Here is a 23,182-nt window from a genome sequence, read left to right on the forward strand (position 1 = left end):
CAGTACGTAGCATTGCCCCCCACCGTTCTCCCCCCACTCGCTGAATTGGATCCTTGGGGCATCTCTCGCTGACGGCTTCTTTCTGAATTTGCTGCCTGCACGCACTTATCACCAACTACGGACTGTCTGGTCATGATGGTCCTGATAATATAACTTTTCACCGTTCTGTTTCAAACAACGAAAGCAACTTTGGTTCACAGCCTGCTAACCTCTGGTTTCAATGCCCCGCTCTCCAGCACCACCTTTAGGATTCGTCCCATTACTGAGCTAGCTTGCACGTTGCTGCACCGAGCGCTCCGGTCTCTGTACCCTACTCGGTCAAGCCGCAAAAACTGACCTTTTCAGTGGGCCGTGCGTTTCTAGTGAAAGCCAGGAGTCTGTTTCGCCAGCGGAGGTTGAAATCCCCCACCCTCCTCCTAGCTTTTCATTTGCAGAGCCACCTTTGGTCACTTCTCAGAAATGATCTCATAGGCAGGAATTCCAATTCACCCACCTTCCCTCATAATATTTTCAGAACTGGCTTAGCTTCACTTGGCTTGGAAGGGAGCATCTCAAAGGTACAAGCTTCTGGCAAATGCTGGAGTTCGTCGCAATGCCCTTCTGATATTTGATCCCCTCCCTTGGCTGAGGTAAATAGTCGCCCCCATTCGCTCTGTTTTGAGCCTGTCATGATTTTGTACCCATCAATTAAATCTTCCCCCCCACCCCCAGCAGAAAAATGATACTTTTAGAATCAAATCGTGCATTGACTTTGCAGTGAGATGAAGTCACTAATTCAGTTGCTGTGGAAGAGACCCTTTTTATATGTGTGCTGTAGCCTTAGACCTATAGATAGTGATGCTAAAGGCTCCAACATTCATACCATCGCGTGGCTGACCAGACATCTCTGACCACCTGCCGTGTGTGTGTGTGTGTGTTGGAAGGATATGCAGATTGATACTCAAACCTGTTTGGCTACATTATAAAGGCACCTGTCCTGGGGTGGGACTCGGACGCCGGAGCTCGTGGCTGAGAGGCAGGGGCGCTATCCGCTGCGCCACAAGACTTGGGCTGTGTCGGGTGTGAGGAAAGGAGCTGGAAACCCCATGTTCATTGCAGCAGGGAGTGTACTTTGTTCCTTCAGTGAGTAGCAGAGCAAAATCCAGGCCAGTACTCGACCACGCGGCGCTTGCAAAGCCCTGAAACAAAACATTGACTGTGCGATGTGATTCCCCGACTGGGTAGCACTTGATGAATAATCCCCGAGTGCGCCAGGAGCTGCACTGACCATCGATTTAAGACCAATGTGTCGAGCTTGTGAGGCGGCTCATTGGGAACGACATACGTTCATACGCACTTGCAGACATAAGGAATCTGTTCAGGCCTTGCCCCTTCATCGAATTACCGGGGAGCCTGGAGTTTTCCACAGCGGCGCCTCCTCCAATCACGACTTGATACCCCAATTAATCTGAACCCTTTTCTCCTGCAGTCTGAGTTTGTTGCGCTGGTTTGAGATTTGTCGTTCTTGTGTTTGTCCTGATGAGTGCAGTGTGAAATTTGGTGTTCTTGTGTTTGTTCTGATGAGTGCAGTATGAAATCTGGTGTTCTTGTGTTTGTCCTGATGGTTGCAGTGTGAAATTTGGTGTTCTTGTGTTTGTCCTGAGGGGTGCAGTGTGAAATTTGGTGTTCTTGTGTTTGTTCTGATGAGTGCAGTATGAAATCTGGTGTTCTTGTGTTTGTCCTGATGGTTGCAGTGTGAAATTTGGTGTTCTTGTGTTTGTCCTGAGGGGTGCAGTGTGAAATTTGGTGTTCTTGTGTTTGTCCTGATGAGCGCAGTGTGAAATTTGGTGTTCTTGTGTCTGTCCTGAGGAGTGCAGTGTGAAATTTGGTGTTCTTGTGTTTGTCCTGATGAGTGCAGTATGAAATTTGGTGTTCTTGTGTCTGTCCTGATGAGTGCAGTATGAAATTTGGTGTTCTTGTGTCTGTCCTGATGAGTGCAGTGTGAAATTTGGTGTTCTTGTGTTTGTCACGATGATTGAGAGATGGAAAGCTCTTCAGCAATATAGGGAGAGAAGCCGACCAGACTAGGCTGTGCTTAATAAAAATTTCCACCCTGTTACAATTTGTTGGTCTTGTAGTTTACTTATTTATCATGCCTGAATTCCTTCCACTCCTGCCCTGAGGACAACGATCCCAGTCGGTCCTCCCAACCTTTCCTCGGCGCTGCCGTCCTTCAGCCCTGGCAAGATGCTCGTCGGATCTACGCCTCGGCTCTTAAAGGCAAGGGGGGGGCGGGGACTCTGCGCTCGACAGGCCGTTCTCGGGGATGCAACCGGCGGTGAGCATCAACTGCGGCCGGAGGACCTCAAACGGCGGCGGCGATGGCCACCTCGCTCTGCCGGTAACTCCGCAGGCCTTCCGGCGCCAAGAGCGTCCTATGACCCGAGTGTTGTGGGCCGTCACGGTCCAAGGACCGCTAAAGCTTGGGGCAGCCATCAACGTGACGGTACACCAAGGGACTGGGAATCTGGATAAGCCCTCCACGGGCTGTGAGCATGACGTGAAGCCTATGTGGTAAATATTAACTATGACTGGAAAAGTAATGAGTGGTGTCCAGCCACGGAAGAATCGAATTTGATTTTTGCACCTTTGTGTAATGTGATTTTATGAATAAAATGTATTTTGGAAAGTGGACATAAGCCTTGATAAGCAACTTCTAGACTTGCCCTAACCTTTTATTTAAGGATCTGTGGACCTATAGCTGAATTGTTACAGTGCAGAAGGGGGCCATTCAGCCCGTCGTCTCTCTACCAGCTCTCCGAGTGAGCAATTCGCTCTGTGCCATTCTCCCCTGCCTTCTTCCTGTTTCCCCTGCACATTCTTCCTTTCCCGCTAACAACCCCATTCCCCCTCGAACCCCTCGTTTGACCCCCGCACACTCAGGCAGCGGGTTACAGATCCTAACCCCTCGCTTGACCCTCCCCCCCCCACACACAGCCAGCGCGTTCCAGATCCTAACCCCTCGATTGACCCCCACACTCTCAGGCAGCACGTTCCAGACCCTAACCCCTCGATTGACCCACACTCTCAGGCAGTGCGTTCCAGATCCTAACCCCTCGCTGCCTGAAAGTTTCTCCTCGTGTCTCTATCGCTCCTTTTACCCATCGCCTTCAATCTGTGTCCCTCTGGCTCTTGATCCTTCCCCCAATGGGAGCGATTTCTCCCTACCTACTCTGCCCCCGACTCCCTCATGATTTTGAACACTGTCAAATCTGCCCCCAGCCTTCTCTTCGAGGAGAACAGTCCCAACTTCTCCAATCGCTCCACGTCACTGAAGCCCCTGACCTGGGAACCCAGATGGACGTGATCTATAAGGCAATCTTTAAACACGCTGGAAGAGAGTTTCCATTTCAGATTTCAGCCAGTGGGCACTGTGAGGAGCCATATATTCTCCAAGGCTGCTGACTCATGGAAGTCCCTGGCCAAACCAAATGAATCACAGAATTATTGTGGTGCAGAAGGAGGCCATTCAGCCCATCCTGTCTGCACTGGCTCTCTGAGCATTCGAACTTAGTGCCAGTCTCCTGCCTTTTCCCCATAACCCTGCACGTTGTTTCTATTCAAATAATCATCCGATGCCCTCTTGAATGCCTCGATTGAAGCTGCCTCCACCACACTCCCAGGCAGCGCCTTCCAGACCCGAACCACTCACTGTGTGAAAAAGCTTTTTCTCACCTAGCGTCTGCTTCTTTTGCAAAAGACTTTAAAACAGTGCCCTCTGGTTCTCGAGCGGGAACGGTGTCCCTATCTGGTCCGCCCAGACCCCCTCATATTTTGAAAACTTTTATCAAGTCTCCTCCCAGCCTTCTCCTCTCCAAGGTGAACAGTCCCAACTTCTCCAATCTATCCTCATAACTGAAGTGTCTCATCCCTGGAACCATTTTAGTAAACCTCTTCTGCACTCTCACCAATGTCACATCCTTCCTATAGTGTGGTGCCCAGAACTGTACATAACATTCCAGCTGAGGTCTAACCAATGCCTTATATAAGTTCATCAAAACCTCCATGCTCTTGTACTCTATGCCCCTATTAATGAAGCCTAGGATACCGTGTGCTTTAGAAACAGCTCTCTCTACCTGTCCTGCTGCCTTTAATGACTTATGCACATATACACCCAGGTCTCGCGTCTCCTGCACATCCTTTAGAATAGTATCCTTTATTTTATACTGTTTCTCCACGTTCTTTGTCCCGAAGTGTATCACCTCACACTTCTCCGCATTGAACTTCATCTGCCACCCGTCTGCCCACTCCACCAATGTCCTTTTGAAGTTCTACACTGTCGTCGTCCTCAGTTTACAATTCTCCCAGGTTTTGTGTCGTCCGTAAACTTTGAAATTGTGCCCTGCACACCAAGTTCTAGATCATTAATGTATATCAGGAAGAGCAAGGATCCCAATACCGACCCCTGGGGAACTCCACGATAAACCTTCCTCCAGCCTGAAAAATACCCATTAACCATTACTCTCTGTTTGCTATCCCTCAGCCAATTTTGTATCCACGTTGCTATTGTCCCTCCAGGAATGGTTGGGTTGTCTGATGAGGAAAGGTTGGACAGGCTAGGCTTGTATCCTCTGGAGTTTAGAAGACTGAGAGGCAACTTGATTGATTGGATAGATTCTTGAGAAGCACGGGGTGAAAGGTTACCGGGAGTAGGCGGGCATGTGGCGTTCAGCCATGATCTTATGGAATGGCAGAGCAGGCTCGAGGGGCCAAGTGGCCCACTTCTCCTAACACCTCATCCCCTCCCCACCGCACCTATCCCATGCAATCGCGGGAGGTGTAACACCTGAGTAAGGTCCTCCAAATCCAGCCCCCTCACCATCCGAGGCCCCCAAACACCTTCCAAGTGAAGCAGCGATTCGGGTCGACACATTTCAATATTGCCGGCCGTGCTCTCTGCTCACGAGGGGGGGGGTCCCCTCAACAATGGGAAGACCAAACACAGATTGGGTGACCGCTGGCAGGAACTCCTCCGCTCAGTCCACTGGTGTGACCGTGGTGTTCCGATGGCCAGGCGTTTTAATTCACCGCCTTGTTCTCACGCTGACCTCCCTGTCCTCGGCCAGTAGACTGTTGCAATGAAGACCAAAACAAGCCCGACTAACAGCACCTCGGGCTCCAATGAGACAGTTTCCGGGCGCATCATTGAGATAAACAATTCCGGACAAACGCTAGGCTCCCAAATCCTCTCTGGGAATTTGGAAGCCAGACCAAGGTGCTGCCTGTATCCTCACACAGGCAGAATCCCGTTCACACATAACTCTCTGCACTGGCTGCTCTACAATGGCTCATTGCCTGGCAACGCCTCGACTTTAAAGTGATAGTGCTTTCTTTCACTCCCTCCCTGGACCATGATCCACCCTCTCTCTGTAACCTCTTCCAGCACTTACAACCTTCCCTATCTCTGAAACATCCTTAAACGCCTACAACCCTCCATATCTCCGTAACCCCCTCCAGCCCCTACAACACTCCCTATCTCTGTAACCTGCTCCAGCACCTACAACCCCCCTTATCTGTCACCACCTCCAGTCCCTATAACCCTCCCTATTCCTGTAACCTCCAGACCCTGCAACCCTCCCTATCTCTGTCATCTCCTCCAGCCTCTATAACCCTCCCTATCTCTGTTACTTCCTCCAGCCTCTAAAACCCTCCCTATCTCTGTAACCTCCTCCAGTACCTACAACCTTCCCTATCTCTGAAACATCCTTAAACGCCTACAACCCTCCCTGTCTCTAACCTCCTCCAGTCCAGACAACCCTCCCCCCATTGGTAACATGCTACAGCCCATACAACCCTCCCTATCTCCACACCCAACTCCAGCGCCGATAAACCTCCCTATCTCTGTAGCCTCCTCCAGCCCCTAGAACACTGTCTATCCCTGTTACTTCCTCCAGACCCCACAACCCTCCATATCTCTGTTAGCTCCTCCAGCCCCTACCACCCTCCATATCTCTGTAACCTCCTCCAGCCGCTACAACCCTCCCTATCTCTGTAATCTCCTCCAGCCCCTACAACACTCTTTTTCTCTGGAAACCCCTCCAGCCCCTGTAACACTCCCTATCTCTGTAACCTCCCCCAGCCCCTGCAACCCTCAATAACTCTGTAACCTCCTCTAGATCCAACAACCCTCCCTATCTGTGTAACAACCTCTAGCCGCAGAACCCTCCCCCTAGCTCTGTAACCTCCTCCATCCAATCCCACACTCCCTATCTCTCTAACCTCCTCCAGCCCCTACACCCCTCCTTATCTCCGTAACCTCCGACAACACTCTGAGATCTCTGTTCTCCTTCAATTCTTGCATCAAGTCAGGAGTGTGATGGACTGGGATGGGTTTTAAATGCTGATCCATCCAGTAATGCTCACATCGTATGAATGAATAAAAAAAATATGCATTCGCTGTTTTTATTCATACACAGGATGGGTTTCGCTGGCCGGGCCCAGCATTCATTGGCCATCACTAATTGCCCCTCGAGAAGGTGGTGGGTGAGCTGCCTTCTTGAGCCGCTGCAGTCCCGTGTGGTGTAGGTACACCCACAGCGCTGTTAGGGAGGGAGTTCCAGGATTTGGACCCAGCGACAGTGAAGGAACGGCGATATATTTCCAAGTCAAGATGGTGAGTGGCTCAGAGGGGAACTTCCAGGTGGTGGTGTTCCCCATGTGTCTGCTGCCCTTGTCCTTCTAGATGGTAGAGGTCGTGGGTTTGGGCGGCACTGTCGAAGGAGCTTGGCGAGTTGCTGCAGTGCATCTTGTAGATGGTACACACACTGCTGCCACTGTGCGTCGGTGGTGGAGGGAGTGAATGTTTGTGGATAGGGTGTCGATCAAGTGGGGCTGCTTTGTCCTGGACGATGTCAAACTTCTTGAGTGTTGTGGGAGCCGCACTCATCCAGGCAAGTGGGGAGTATTCCATCACACTCCTGACTTGTGCCTTGTAGATGGTGGACAGGCTTTGGGGAGTCATGAGGTGAGTTACTCTCCGCAGGATTCCCAGCCCCTGACCTGCTCTTGTAGACACAGTATTTTTATAGCTGGTCCAGTTCAGTTCCTGGTCAATGGTAACCCCCAGGATGTTGATAGTGGGGGATTCAGTGATGGTAATGCCATTGAATAACAATGGGTGATGGTTGGATTCACTCTTGTTGGGGATAGTCATTGCCTGGCACTTGTGTGGCACGAATGTTACTCACCACTTGTCAGCCCAAGCCTGAATGTTGTCTAGGTCTTGCTGCATTTGGACATGGGCTGCTTCAGTGTCTGAGTCGTCGCGAATGATGCTGAACATTGTGCGATCATCAGTGAACATCCCCATTTCTGACCTTATGATGGAGGGAAGGTCGTTGATGAAGCAGCTGAAGATGGTTGGGCCTGGGACACTACCCTGAGGAGCTCCTGCAGTGATGTCCTGGAGCTGAGATGACTGACCTCCAAAAACCACAACCATCTTCCTTTGTACTAGGCCTGACTCTAACCAGCGGAGAGTTTTCCTCCTGATTCCCATTGACTCCAGTTTTGCTGGGGCTCCTTGATGCCCCACACAAATGCGGCTTTGATGTCAAGGGCAGTCACTCTCACCTCACCTCGGGAGTTCAGCTCTTTTGTCCATGTTTGAACCAAGGCTGTAATGAGGTCAGGAGCTGAGTGGCCCTGGCAGAACCCAAACTGGGCGTCAGTGAGCAGGTTATTGCTAAGTAAGTGCTGCTTGAGAGCACTGTTGATGACTCCTTCCATTATTTTACTGATGATCGAGAGTGGACTAATGGGGCGGTAATTGGCCGGGTTGGATTTGTCCTGCTTTGTGTGTACAGGACAATTTTCTGGGCAATTTTCCCCATAGCCGGGCAGATGCCAGTAATGGAACAGCTTGGCTAGGGGTACAGCAAGTTCTGGAGCACAAGTCTTCAGTACTATTGCCGGAATATTGTCAGGGCCCATAGCCTTTGCAGTATCCAGTGCCTTCAGCCATTTCTTGACATCACGTGGAGTGAATCGAATTGGCTGAAGACGGGCGTTTGTGATGTTGGGGACCTCAGGAGGAGGCCGAGATGGATCATCCACTCGGCACTTCTGGCTGAAGATTGCAGCAAATGCTTCAGTATTGTACCTTACACTGATGTATGGGGCTCTTCCATCATTGAGGATGGGATATTTGTGGAGCCTCCTCCTCCAGTGAGTTGTTTAGTTATCCACCACCTTTCACGACTGGATGTGGCAGGCCTGCAGAGCTTAGATCTGATCCGTTGGTTGTGGAATCTCAGCTCTGTCTATCACTCACTGCTTATGCTGTTTGGCACGCAAATAACCCTGTGTTATAGCTTTACCAGATTGACACCTCATTTTTAGGTATGTCTGGTGCTGTTCCTGGCATGCCCTCATGCACTCTTCATTGAACCAGGGTTGATCCCCTGGCTTGATGGTAATCACAGAATCACACAGTGCAGAAGAGGCCCTTCGGCCCATCGAGTCTGCACCGACACATGAGAAACACTTGACCTACCTACCTAATTCCATTTACCAGCACTTGGCCCATAGCCTTGAATGTTATGATGTGCCAAGTGCTCATCCAGGTACATTTTAAAGGATGTGAGGCAACTCGCCTCCACCACCCTCTCAGGCAGCGCATTCCAGACTGTCACCACCCTCTGGGTAAAAAAGTTTTTCCTCACATCCCCCCTAAACCTCCTGCCCCTCACCTTGAACTTATGTCCCCTCATGACTGACCCTTCAACTAAGGGGAACAGCTACTCCCTATCCACCCTGTCCATGCCCCTCATAATCTTGTACACCTCGACCAGGTCGCCCCTCAGTCTTCTCTGATCCAACGAAAACAACCCAAGTCTATCCAACCTCTCCATAACTTAAATGTTTCATCCCATGGAAACTTCCTGGTGAATCTCCTCTGCACCCCCTCCAGTGCAATCACATCCTTCCTATAATGTGGCGACCAGAACTGCACACAGTACTCTAGCTGTGGCCTCACCAAGGTTCTATACAACTCCGACATGACCTCTCTACTTTTGTAATCTATGCCTTGATTGATAATGGGAGAGTGGGGGATATGCCGGGCCATGAGGTACAGATTGTGTTTGAGAACAATTCTGCTTCTGATGGCCCACAGTGCCTCATGGATGCCCAGTTTTGAGTTGCTAGATCTGTTCGAACTCTATCCCATTTGGCACGGTGGTAGTGCCACACAACACGATGGAGGGTATCCTCAATGTGAAGATGGGACTTCGTCTCCACAGTGACTGTGCGGTGGTCACTCCTACCGATACTGTCATGGACGGATGCATCTGCAGCAGGCAGGTTGGTGAGGATGAGTTCCAGTATGTTTTTCCTTCTTGTTGGTTCCCTCACCACCTGCTGCAGGCCTATAGTGATGGATATAGGGACACAGGCTCCTACAGTAATGGACATAGGGACACAGGCTCCGACAGTGATAGACATAGGGACACAGGCTCCGACAGTGATGGACATAGGGACACAGGCTCCGACAGTGATGGACATAGGGACACAGGCTCCGACAGTGATGGACATAGGGACACAGGCTCCGACAGTGATGGACATAGGGACACAGTCTCCTACAGTGATGGACATAGGGACACAGGCTCCGACAGTGATGGACATAGGGACACAGGCTCCTACAGTGATGGACATAAGGACACAGGCTCCGACAGTGATGGACATAGGGACACAGGCTCCGACAGTGATGGACATAGGGACACAGGCTCCGACAGTGATGGACATAGGGACACAGGCTCCGACAGTGATGGACATAGGGACACAGGCTCCTGTAGTGATGGGTATGGGGACACAGGATCCTATCCTGTTACTGGGTTAAAAATCCAGAGGCCCCGGCTAATAATCTGGGGACACGGATTCGAATCCTACCATGGCAGCTGGTGGAATTTGAATTCAGTTAATAAAATCTGGAATTGAAAGCTAGTCTCAGTAACGGTGACAATGAAACTATCATCAGTTGTTCTTTTTAAAAACCCATCTGGTTCATGCTAATGTCTCTGATCCTTACCCGGTCTGGCCTACATGTGACTCCAGACCCACAGCAATGTGGTTGACTCTTAACTGCCCTCTGAAGTGTACTAGCAAGCCTCTCAGTTCAAGGGCAGTTAGGGATGGGCAACAAATGCTGGCCTCGCCAGCGATGCCCACACCCCAGGACAATGTAAGGAAAGAGAGTGGCGGAGCAGGATTGCCGGGCCTATTCCTTGTGTTCTTGTGTCAACGTGGTTGGGTGGGAACAGAGGCACCAGACCCCTTGATGGGGTATAGTGCTGTAGGACCCAATAGAGTTGGGAATAGGGGAATAAGGGCACGGGACCTGATAGGAGTGGGGATCAGGGCATGGATCCCTACAAGTGTGGGTACTGGGACACTGAAGCAGTCTAGGAGATGATATAGGGGCGGGAGAGATTATGGGCTGGATAGGAACAGGAGACCCTTTAGGGGTTGGGTATAGGGCACCGGATCCTCTCGGGGTGGGTAGAGGGACACGTGACCCTATAAGGGTAAGCTAAAGAGACCAAAAATAGGAACCACAGACCTGTGTAGTGAAGTATTTAGACCGAGAATACAGTGGGATGTCTTCCTGTTTTCCCAGAAACCACAGGTCAGGGTGTGATTTCTCAGCACTCGAAGCTGAAGGAGGTGAGTGAACGCAGCCTGGGGACTGAACATAAGCACATAAAGACATCAGAGACAGGAGCAGGAGTGGACCATTCAGCCTCAAGTTTGCCCTTTCAACGCAATCACAGCTGACCTTCAGCCTCGACTCCACTTTCCAGCCCCACTCCCATATCCCTCGATTCCCTCAGAGACCAAAGTCTACTTCAACCTTAAATATATATTCAGCGAAGGATCATGCACAACCCTCTGGGGTAGAGAATTCCAAAGATTCCCGACCCTCTGAGTGAAGAAATTTCTCCTCGTCTCAGTCCAAAACGGCCGACCCCTTACCCTGAGACTGTGCCCCCCTCCCCCCTCCGCGTTCTCGATTCCCCAGCCAGGGGCTGTGGGGGAAACAACCTCTCGGTGCCCACCCTGTCCAACACCTTCAATCAGATCACCTCTCATTCTTCAAATCTCCGGAGAATATAGACCCGATTTATTCAGCCTCTCCTCATAGGACAAGCCCCTTGTCCCAGGGCCCAATCGAGTGACCCTTTGCTGTACCGCCTCCCAGTGCAAGGATATCCTTCCTTAAACATGGAGACCAAAACTGCACACAGTGTTCCAGGTGCCTATATTCTCTCTGTCTCTATATCTCTCTCTGGGGTTTCTCTGTACCCTTATCTCTATCTCTCTCTCTTTCTCTATCTTGGGGTTTCTATATATTTTTCTCTCACTCTCCCTTTCTCTCTCTCGTTTCCATTTACTTTCTCCTTATCTCTGTGTCTCTGTATATCTCTCCCTCTCTCTCCCTCCCCACATCTGTACATGTGTCTGTTTTCCTGCAGCAACATCTTTCTGTTTCTCTCTCGTTGTTTCTGTGGGATCTTTTCTGCCCACTTGAGAATGCAAACAGATCCCTCGAGATTAAAATCTCAACCAAAAAACAGTGCCTCAGAGAGAGTGGCACTCCCTCAGCAATCACCCTCCGATGGTGCGGTGCTCCCTCAGTACTGACCCTCCGACTGTGCGGCGCGCCCTCAGCGCGGCGCTCCCTTAGCACTGACCCTCCTACAGTGCGGCGCTCCCTCAGCACTGACCCTCCGACAGTGCGGCTCTCCCTCAGCACTGACCCTCCGACAGTGTGGCTCTCCTTCAGCACTGACCTTCTGACACAATATCTAGCCTCTTGTACAATAATCTGAGAGAGGAGAAGTGAAACTCAGTAAGTCATGGCCGACATGCGAATGTGAAATGATAGACACACCAGAAGCATTTTTGCTTGACATCAAATATGTCACTGACTGCAACTGACTGTACGGAAGAAAATGTTATTTTTATTCAGAGCATATCAACTGAATTGTGGTTGTTTTCCTTTCTGGAAATGGGCATAACATCAGGTCAGTTGTGACGTCCACATCTTCGCCTGTCACTTGAGGAGCGTTTGTCATTTGAAATCAAATCACTCACTCTCAGTGTGATAGTTTCTCCTGCTTGAATGTGTGCGAAGCGTACACAGCAATAGCACACGTAAACGCTGCTTGAACTGTGAATGGCACAAGACTGCGAAATAATATGCCCGCGCACATAAGTGCAAAGAGAGAATAAGACATAGTACATACACACACTACAACAACAGCGCCAGCCACGCAAAACTTCAAAAACAAAACTTTGCCCTTGTGAGCATCGTTGTATTCTTCATATGTAGAATTAATACGTTCTGTCACATCATTGCACAAAGCTGAATACATAGAGTCGTAGTATGGGTCACTATCTCCCAGACACTGCTTAAAGCTGGTGGTCAGCTCATTGGCCTTCTTCTCCAGTCGTCTTTGCAATGAACTTGCGGAGGTAGAAAAAGTCTTGGACCATCGGCTGGCATCTTGCACCTGAAAACAACAAAAAAAAAAGCATAGTGTGAGATTAATGTAAAGCACACCCTGCACTGTCCCCATCAAACACTCCCAGGACGGTACAGCACGGGATTAGATACAGAGTAAAGCTCCCTCTACACCATCCACATCAAACACTCCCAGGACAGGTACAGCACGGGGTTAGATACAGAGAAAAGCTCCCTCTACACCGTCCCCATCAAACACTCCCAGGACAGGTACAGCACGGGGTTAGATGCAGAGTAAATCTCCCTCTACACTGTCTCCATCAAACACTCCCAGGACAGGTACAGAACGGGGTTAGATACATGGTAAAGCACCCTCTACACCGTCCCATTCAAACAGTCACAGGACAGGTACAGCACAGGGTTAGATACAGAGTAAAGCTCCATCTACACCGTCCACATCAAACACTCCCAGGACAGGTACAGCACGGGGTTAGATGCAGAGTAAATCTCCCTCTACACCGTCCCCATCAAACACTCCCAGGACAGGTACAGCACGGGTTTAGATACAGAGAAAAGCTCCCTCTACAGTGTCCCCATCAAAGACTCCCAGGACAGGTACAGCACAGGGTTAGATACAGAGTAAATCTCACTCTACACTGTCTCCATCAAATACTCCCAGGACAGGTACAGCACGGGGTTAGATACAGAGTAAAGCTCCTTCTCCACCGTCCCCTTCAAACACTCCCAGGACAGGTACAGAACGGGGTTAGATACAGAGTAAAGCTCCCTCTACACTGTCCCTATCAAACAAACCCAGGACAGGTACAGCACGGGGTAATATATAGAGTAAACCTCCGTCTACACCGTCCCCATCAAACACATCCAGGACATGAACAGCACGGGGTTACATACAGAGAAGAGCTACATCTACACTGTCCCATTCAAACACTCTCAGGACAGGTACAGAACGGGGTTATATACAGAGTAAATCACCTTCTGCACTGTCCCCATTAAACACGCCCAGGACAGGTACAGCACAGGGTTAGATACGGAGTAAAGCTCCCTCTACACCATCCACATGAAACACTCCCAGGGCAGGTACAGCACAGGGATAGATACAGAGTAATGTCCCTCTACACTGTCCCCATCAAACACTCCCAGGACAGGTACAGCACGGGGTTAGATACAGAGTAAAGCTCCCTCTACACTGTCCACATCAAACACTTCCAGGACAGGTACAGCACGGGGTTAGATACAGAGTAAAGCTCCCTCTACACTGTCTCCATCAAACACTCCCAGGACAGGTACAGCACGGTGTTAGATACAGAGTAAATCTCCCTCTACACTGTCACCATCAAATACTGCCAGGACAGGTACAGCACAGGGTTAGATATAGAGTAAAGCTCCCTCTACACCGTGCCGATCAAACACTCCCAGGACAGGTACAGCACGGGGTAAGATACAGAGTAAAGCTCCCTCTACACCGTCCCCATCAAACACTCCCAGGACAGGTACAGCACGGGGTTAGATACAGAGTAAAGCACCCCCTACACCGTCGCCATCAAACACTCCCAGGACAGGTACAGCACAGGGTTAGATATAGAGTAAAGCTCCCTCTACACTGTGCCCATCAAACACTCCCAGGACAGGTACAGCACGGGGTAAGATACAGAGTAAAGATCCCTCTACACTGTCCCCATCAAACACTCCCAGGACAGGTACAGCACGGGGTAAGATACAGAGTAAAGCACCCCCTACACTGTCGCCATCGAACACTCCCAGGACAGGTACGGCACGGGGTTAGATACAGGGTAAAGCTCCCTCTACACAGTCCACATCAAATACTCCCTGGACAGGTACAGCACGGGGAATTAAAACAGAGTAAAGCTCCCTCTACACTGTCTCCATCAAACACTCCCAGGAAAGGTACAGCACGTTGTAGGATACAGATTAAATCTCCCTCTACACTGTCACCATCAAATACTGCCAGGACAGGTACAGCACAGGGTTAGATATAGAGTAAAGCTCCCTCTACACCGTCCCCATCAACCACTCCCAGGACAGGTACAGGACGGGGTTACATACAGAGAAAAGCTACATCTGCCTGTCCCCATCAAACACTCCCAGGACAGGTACAGAACGGGGTTAGATACAGGGTAAAGCTCCCTCTACACCATCCCTATCAAACACTCCAAGGACAGGTACAGAACAGGGTTAGATATAGAGTAAAGCTCACTCTACTCCGTGCCCATCAACCACTCCCAGGACAGGTACATCACGGGGTAAGATACAGAGTAAAGCTCCCTCTACACCGTCCCCATCAAACACTCCCAGGACAGGTACGGCACGGGGTTAGATACAGAGTAAATCTCCCTCTACACCGTCCCCGTCAAACACTTCCAGGACAGGTACAGCACGGGGTTACATACAGAGAAAAGCTACATCTGCACTGTGCCCATCAAACACTACCAGGACAGGTACAGAACGGGGTTAGATACAGGGTAAAGCTCCCTCTACACTGTCCCTATCAAACACTCCAAGGACAGGTACAGCACGGGGTTAGATAAAGAGAAAACCTCCCTCTACACCGTCCCCATCAAACACTCCCAGGACAGGTACAGCATGGGGTTAGATACAGAGTAAAGCTCCTTCCACACTGTCCCCATCAAACACTCACAGGACAGGTAGAGCACGGGGTTAGATACAGAGTAAAGCTCCCTCTACACCGTACAAATCAAAAACTCCCATGACAGGTACAGCACGGGGTTAGATAAAGAGAAAACCACCCTCTGCACTGTCTCCATCAAACACTCCCAGACAGGAACAGCACGGGGTTAGATACAGAATAAAGATCCCCCTTCATCGTCCCCATCAAACACTCCCAAGACAGGTACAGCACGGGGTTAGATACAGAATAAAGCCCCCACTACACCGTCCCCATCAAAGACTCCCAGGACAGGTACAGCACAGGGTTAGATAGAGAGTAAAGCTCCCTCTACACCGTCCCCATCAAACACTCCCGAGGACAGGTACAGCACGGGGTAAGATACAGAATAAAGCTCCCTCTACACCGTCCCTTTCAAACACTCACAGGACAGGTACAGTACGGGGTTAGATACAGAGTAAAGCTCCCTCTACAGTGTCCCCATCAAAGACTCCCAGGACAGGTACAGCACAGGGTTAGATACAGAGTAAATCTCCCTCGACACTGTCTCCATCAAATACTCCCAGGATAGGTACAGCACGGGGTTAGATACAGAGTGAAACTCCATCAACACTGTGCCCATCAATCACGCCCAGGAGAGGAACAGCACGGGGTTAGATACAGAATAAAGCTCCCCCTACATTGTCCCCATCAAACACTCCCAGGACAGGTACAGCATGGGGTTAGATACAGAGTAAAGCTCCCTCTACACTGTCGCCATCAAACACTCCCAGGACAGGAACAGCATGGGGTTAGATACAGAATAAAGCTCCCCCTACATTGTCCCCATCAAAGACTCCCAAGACAGGTACAGCACGGGGTTAGATACAGAGTAAAGCACCCCCTACACCGTCCCCATCAAACACTCCCTGGACAGGTACAGAACGGGGTTAGATACAGAGTAAAGAACCCCCTACATTGTCCCCATCAAACACTCCCAGGACAGGTACAGCACGGGGTAAGATATAGAGTAAAGTACCACCTACACTGTCGCCATCGAACACTCCCAGGACAGGTACGGCACGGGGTTAGATGCAGAGTAAAGCTCCCTCTACACTGTCCACATCAAACACTCCCAGGACAGGTACAGCACGGTGTTAGATACAGAGTAAATCTCCCTCTACACTGTCACCATCAAATACAGCCAGGACAGGTACAGCACAGGGTTAGATATAGAGTAAAGCTCCCTCTACACCGTCCCCATCAAACACTCCCAGGACAGGTACAGCACAGGGTTAGATACAGAGTAAATCTCCCTCTACACCGTCCCCGTCAAACACTTCCATGACAGGTACAGCACGGGGTTACATACAGAGAAAAGCTACATCTGCACTGTGCCCATCAAACACTCCCAGGACAGGTAGAGAATGGGGTTAGATAGAGGGTAAAGCTCCCTTTACACCGTCCCTATCAAACACTCCCAGGACAGGTCCAGCATGGGGTTAGATACAGAGTAAAGCTCCCTCTACACTGTCCCCATCAAACACACCCAGGACAGGTACAGCACGGGGTTAGATACAGAGTAAAGCTCCCTCTACACCGTACAAATCAAAAACTCCCATGACAGGTACAGCACGGGGTTAGATAAAGAGAAAACCTCCCACTGCACTGTCTCCATCAAACACTCCGAGGACAGGTAGAGCACGGGGTTAGATACAGAGTAAATCTCCCTCTACACCGTCCCCATCAAACACCCCCAGGACAGGTATAGCACGGGGTTAGATACAGAGTAAATCTCCCTCTACACCGTCCCCATCAAACACTCCCAGGACAGGAACAGCACGGGGTTAGATACAGAATAAAGCTCCCCCTACATTGTCCCCATCAAACACTCCCAGGACAGGTACAGCAGGGGGTTAGATATATAGTAAAGCTCCCTCTACACTGTCCCCATCAAACACTCCCAGGACAGGTACAGCACGGGGTTAGATACAGAGTAAAGATCCCCCTACATTGTCCCCATCAAACACTCCCAGGACAGGTAGAGCACGGGGTAAGATACAGAGTAAAGCACCCCCTACACTGTCGCCATCGAACACTCCCAGCACAGGTACGGCATGGGGGTAGATACAGAGTAAAGCTCCCTCTACACTGTCCACACCAAACACTCCCTGGACAGGTACAGAACGGGGTTAGATACAGGGTAAAGCTCCCTCTACACCGACCCTATCAAACACTCCCAGGACAGGTCCAGCTCGGGGTTAGATACAGAGTAAAGCATCCTCTACACTGTCCCCATCAAACACTCACAGGACAGGTACAGCACGGGGTTAGATACAGAGTAAAGCACCCTCAACATTGTCCCCATCAAACACTCCCAGGACAGGAACAGCACGGGGTTAGATGCAGAGTAAAGCTCCCACTACACCGTCCCCATCAAACACTCCCAAGACAGGTACAGCACGGGGTTAGATACAGAGTAAATCTACCTCTACACTGTCCCTATCAAATAGTCCCAAGATAGGTACAGCACGGGGTTAGATACAGAGTAAATCTACCTCTACACTGTCCCCATCAAACACTCCCAGGACAGGTACAGCACGGGGTTAGATAAAGAATAAATCTCCCTCTACACCGTGCCAATCAAACACCCCCAGGACAGGTACAGTACGGGGTTAGATACAGAGTAAAGCTCCCTCTACAGTGTCCCCATCAAAGACTCCCAGGACAGGTACAGCACAGGGTTAGATACAGAGTAAATCTCCCTCTACACTGTCTCCATCAAATACTCCCAGGACAGGTACAGCACGGGGTTATATACAGAGTAAAGCTCCCTCTACACCGTCCCCATCAAACACTCCCAGGCCAGGTACAGCAAGGGGTTAGATACAGAGTGAAACTCCATCTACACTGTGCCCATCAATCACGCCCAGGAGAGGAACAGCACGGGGTTAGATACAGAATAAAGCTCCCCCTACATTGTACCCATCAAACACTCCCAGGACAGGTACAGCACGGGGTTAGATACAGAGTAAAGCTCCCTCTACACTGTCGCCATCAAACACTCCCAGGACAGGAACAGCACGGGGTTAGATACAGAATAAAGCTCCCCCTACATTGTCCCCATCAAACAATCCCAGGACAGGTTCAGCACAGGGTTAGATACAGAGTAAAGCTCCACCTACACTGTCCCAATCAAACACACCCAGGACAGGTACAGCACGGAGGTAGATACAGACTAAAGCTCCATCTACACTGTCCCCATCAAACACTCCCAGGACAGGTACAGCATGGGGTTAGATACAGAGTAAAGCTCCCTCTACACTGTCCACATCAAACACTCCCAGGATAGGTACAGCACGGGGATAGATACAGAGTAAATCTCCCTCTACACTGTCCCCATCAAACGTTCCCAGGACAGGGACAGCACGGAGTAATATACAGAGTAAAGCTCCCTCTACACTGTCCCCATCAAACACTCCCAGGACAGGTACAGCACGGGGTTAGATACAGAGTAAACCTCCCTCTACACCGTCACCAACAAACACTTCCAGGGCAGGTACAGCACGGGGTTACATAGAGAAAAGCTACATCTACACTGCCCACATCAAACACTCCCAGGGCACGCACAGAACGGGGTTAGAAGCAGAGTAAAGCTCCCTCTACACTGTCCACATCAAACACTCCCAGGATAGGTACAGCACGGGGTTAGATACAGAGTAAAGCTCGCTCTACACTGTCCCCATCAAACACTCACAGGACAGGTAGAGCACGGGGTTAGATACAGAGTAAAGCTCCCTCTACACAGTACAAATCAAAAGCTCCCATGACAGGTACAGCACGGGGTTAGATAAAGAGAAAACCACCCTCTGCACTGTCTCCATCAAACACTCCCAGACAGGAACAGCACGGGGTTAGATACAGAATAAAGATCCCCCTACATCGTCCCCATCAAACACTCCCAAGACAGGTACAGCACGGGGTTAGATACAGAATAAAGCCCGCACTACACCGTCCCCAACAAAGACTCCCAGGACAGGTACAGCACAGGGTTAGATAGAGAGTAAAGCTCCCTCTACACCGTCCCCATCAAACACTCCCAGGACAGGTACAGCACGGGGTAAGATACAGAATAAGGCTCCCTCTACACTGTCCCCATCAAACACTTCCAGGACAGGTACAGCACGGGGTTAGATAAAGAGTAAAGCTCCCCATACACTGTCCCCATCGAACACTCCCAGGACAGGTACGGCACGGGGTTAGATACAGAATAAAGCTCCCTCTACACAGTCCACATCAAACACTCCCAGGACAGGTACAGCTCGGGGTTAGATACAGAGTAAAGCACCCTCTACACCGTCCCATTCAAACACTCACAGGACAGGTACAGTACGGGGTTAGATACAGAGTAAAGCTCCCTCTACAGTGTCCCCATCAAAGACTCCCAGGACAGGTACAGCACAGGGTTAGATACAGAGTAAATCTCCCTCGACACTGTCTCCATCAAATACTCCCAGGATAGGTACAGCACGGGGTTAGATACAGAATAAAGCTCCCCCTACATTGTCCCCATCAAACACTCCCAGGACAGGTACAGCATGGGGTTAGATACAGCGTAAAGCTCCCTCTACACTGTCGCCATCAAACACTCCCAGGACAGGAACAGCACGGGGTTAGATACAGAGTAAAGCACGCCCTACACCGGCCCCATCAAACACTCCTTGGACAGGTACAGAACGGGGTTAGATACAGAGTAAAGATCCCCCTACATTGTCCCCATCAAACACTCCCAGGACAGGTACAGCACGGGGTAAGATACAGAGTAAAGTACCCCCTACACTGTCGCCATCGAACACTCCCAGGAAAGGTACGGCACGGGGTTAGATGCAGAGTAAAGCTCCCTCTACACTGTCCACATCAAACACTCCCTGGACAGGTACAGCACGGGGTTTGATACAGAGTAAAGCTCCCTCTACACTGTCTCCATCAAACACTCCCAGGACAGGTACAGCACGGTGTTAGATACAGAGTAAATCTCCCTCTACACTGTCACCATCAAATACAGCCAGGACAGGTACAGCACAGGGTTAGATATAGAGTAAAGCTCCCTCTACACCGTCCCCATCAAACACTCCCAGGACAGGTACAGCACGGGGTTAGATACAGAGTAAATCTCCCTCTACACCGTCCCCGTCAAACACTTCCAGGACAGGTACAGCACAGGGTTACATACAGAGAAAAGCTACATCTGCAATGTGCCCATCAAACACTCCCAGGACAGGTAGAGAATGGGGTTAGATAGAGGGTAAAGCTCCCTCTACACCGTCCCAATCAAACACTCCAAGGACAGGTGCAGCACGGGGTTAGATATAGAGTAAACCTCCCTCTACACCGTCCTCATCAAACCCTTCCAGGACAGGTACAGCACGGGGTTAGATAAAGAGAAAACCTCCCTCTGCACCGTCCCCATCAAACACTCCCAGGACAGGTCCAGCATGGGGTTAGATACAGAGTAAAGCTCCCTCTACACTGTCCCCATCAAACACACCCAGGACAGGTACAGCACGGGGTTAGATACAGAGTAAAGCTCCCTCTACACCGTACAAATCAAAAACTCCCATGACAGGTACAGCACGGGGTTAGATAAAGAGAAAACCTCCCACTGCACTGTCTCCATCAAACACTCCCAGGACAGGTAGAGCACGGGGTTAGATACAGAGTAAATCTCCCTCTACACCGTCCCCATCAAACACCCCCAGGACAGGTATAGCACGGGGTTAGATACAGAGTAAACCTCCCTCTACACCGTCCCCATCAAACACTTCCAGGACAGGTACAGCACGGGGTTACATACAGAGAAAAGCTACATCTACACTGTCCACATCAAACACTCCCAGGGCACGTACAGCACGGGGTTAGAAGCAGAGTAAAGCTCCCTCTACACTGTCCACATCAAACACTCCCAGGATAGGTACAGCACGGGGTTAGATACAGAGTAAAGATCCCCCTACATTGTTCCGATCAAACACTCCCAGGACAGGTATAGCACGGGGTAAGATACAGAGTAAAGCACCCCCAACACTGTCACCATCGAACACTCCCAGGGCAGGTACGGCACGGGGTTAGATACAGAGTAAAGCTGCCTCTACACTGTCCACATCAAACACTCCCTGGACAGGTACAGCACGGGGTTTGATACAGAGTACAGCTCCCTCTACACTGTCCCTATCAAACACTCCCAGGATAGGTACAGCACGGGGTTAGATACAGAGGAAGGCTCCCTCTACACCGTCCCCATCAAACACTCCCAGGACAGGTACAGCACGGGGTTAGATACAGAGTAAAGCTCCCTCTACACCTCCCCAATCAAACACTCCCAGGACAGGTACAGCACGGGGTTAGATACAGAGTAAAGCTCCCTCTACACCGTCCCCATCAAACACTCCCAGGACAGGTACAGCAGGGGGTTAGATGCAGAGTAAATATGCCTCTACACTGTCTCCATCAAACACTCCCAGGACAGGTACAGAACGGGGTTAGATACAGGGAAAAGCTCCCTCTACACCGACCCTATCAAACACTCCCAGGACAGGTACAGCTCGGGGTTAGATACAGAGTAAAGCACCCTCGACACCGTCCCCATCAAACACTCACAGGACAGGTACAGCACAGGGATAGATACAGAGTAAAGCTCCCTCTACACCGTCCCCATCAAACACTCCCAGGACAGGTACAGCACGGGCTTAGATACAGAGTAAACCTCCCTCTACACCGTCCCCTTCAAACACTTCCAGGACAGGTACAACACGGGGTTACATACAGAGAAAAGCTACATCTACACTGTCCACATCAAACACTCCCAGGGCACGTACAGCACTGGGTTAGAAGCAGAGTAAAGCTCCCTCTACACTGTCCACATCAAACACTTCCAGGACAGGTACAGCACGGGGTTAGATAAAGAGTAAAGCTCCCCATACACTGTCCCCATCGAACACTCCCAGGACAGGTACGGCACGGGGTTAGATACAGAATAAAGCTCCCTCTACACAGTCCACATCAAACACTCCCAGGACAGGTACAGCTCGGGGTTAGATACAGAGTAAAGCACCCTCTACACCGTCCCATTCAAACACTCACAGGACAGGTACAGTACGGGGTTAGATACAGAGTAAAGCTCCCTCTACAGTGTCCCCATCAAAGACTCCCAGGACAGGTACAGCACAGGGTTAGATACAGAGTAAATCTCCCTCGACACTGTCTCCATCAAATACTCCCAGGATAGGTACAGCACGGGGTTAGATACAGAATAAAGCTCCCCCTACATTGTCCCCATCAAACACTCCCAGGACAGGTACAGCATGGGGTTAGATACAGCGTAAAGCTCCCTCTACACTGTCGCCATCAAACACTCCCAGGACAGGAACAGCACGGGGTTAGATACAGAGTAAAGCACGCCCTACACCGGCCCCATCAAACACTCCTTGGACAGGTACAGAACGGGGTTAGATACAGAGTAAAGATCCCCCTACATTGTCCCCATCAAACACTCCCAGGACAGGTACAGCACGGGGTAAGATACAGAGTAAAGTACCCCCTACACTGTCGCCATCGAACACTCCCAGGAAAGGCACGGCACGGGGTTAGATGCAGAGTAAAGCTCCCTCTACACTGTCCACATCAAACACTCCCTGGACAGGTACAGCACGGGGTTTGATACAGAGTAAAGCTCCCTCTACACTGTCTCCATCAAACACTCCCAGGACAGGTACAGCACGGTGTTAGATACAGAGTAAATCTCCCTCTACACTGTCACCATCAAATACAGCCAGGACAGGTACAGCACAGGGTTAGATATAGAGTAAAGTTCCCTCTACACCGTCCCCATCAAACACTCCCAGGACAGGTACAGCACGGGGTTAGATACAGAGTAAATCTCCCTCTACACCGTCCCCGTCAAACACTTCCAGGACAGGTACACCACAGGGTTACATACAGAGAAAAGCTACATCTGCAATGTGCCCATCAAACACTCCCAG

At 50.4% G+C, this 23,182-nt stretch overlaps 1 protein-coding gene across 1 annotated transcript in view; it reads right to left on the reverse strand.

Annotated features, from left to right (window-relative positions):
* Positions 1-11,942: 11,942 nt before the first annotated feature.
* LOC144673840 (uncharacterized) overlaps positions 11,943-23,182 on the reverse strand; it is a 118,672-nt gene continuing 107,432 nt past the window's right edge. Inside the window, exon 19 of the mRNA XM_078535482.1 lies at positions 11,943-12,551. Coding sequence (XP_078391608.1) covers positions 12,135-12,551 — 417 coding nt within the window. The 3' untranslated portion in view covers positions 11,943-12,134. The remainder of the gene's footprint in view (positions 12,552-23,182) is intronic.

Source organism: Cetorhinus maximus, unplaced genomic scaffold (genome assembly GCF_964194155.1).
Source record: "Cetorhinus maximus unplaced genomic scaffold, sCetMax3.hap1.1 HAP1_SCAFFOLD_488, whole genome shotgun sequence".
In the NCBI taxonomy this organism is placed as follows: Eukaryota; Metazoa; Chordata; class Chondrichthyes; order Lamniformes; family Cetorhinidae; genus Cetorhinus; species Cetorhinus maximus.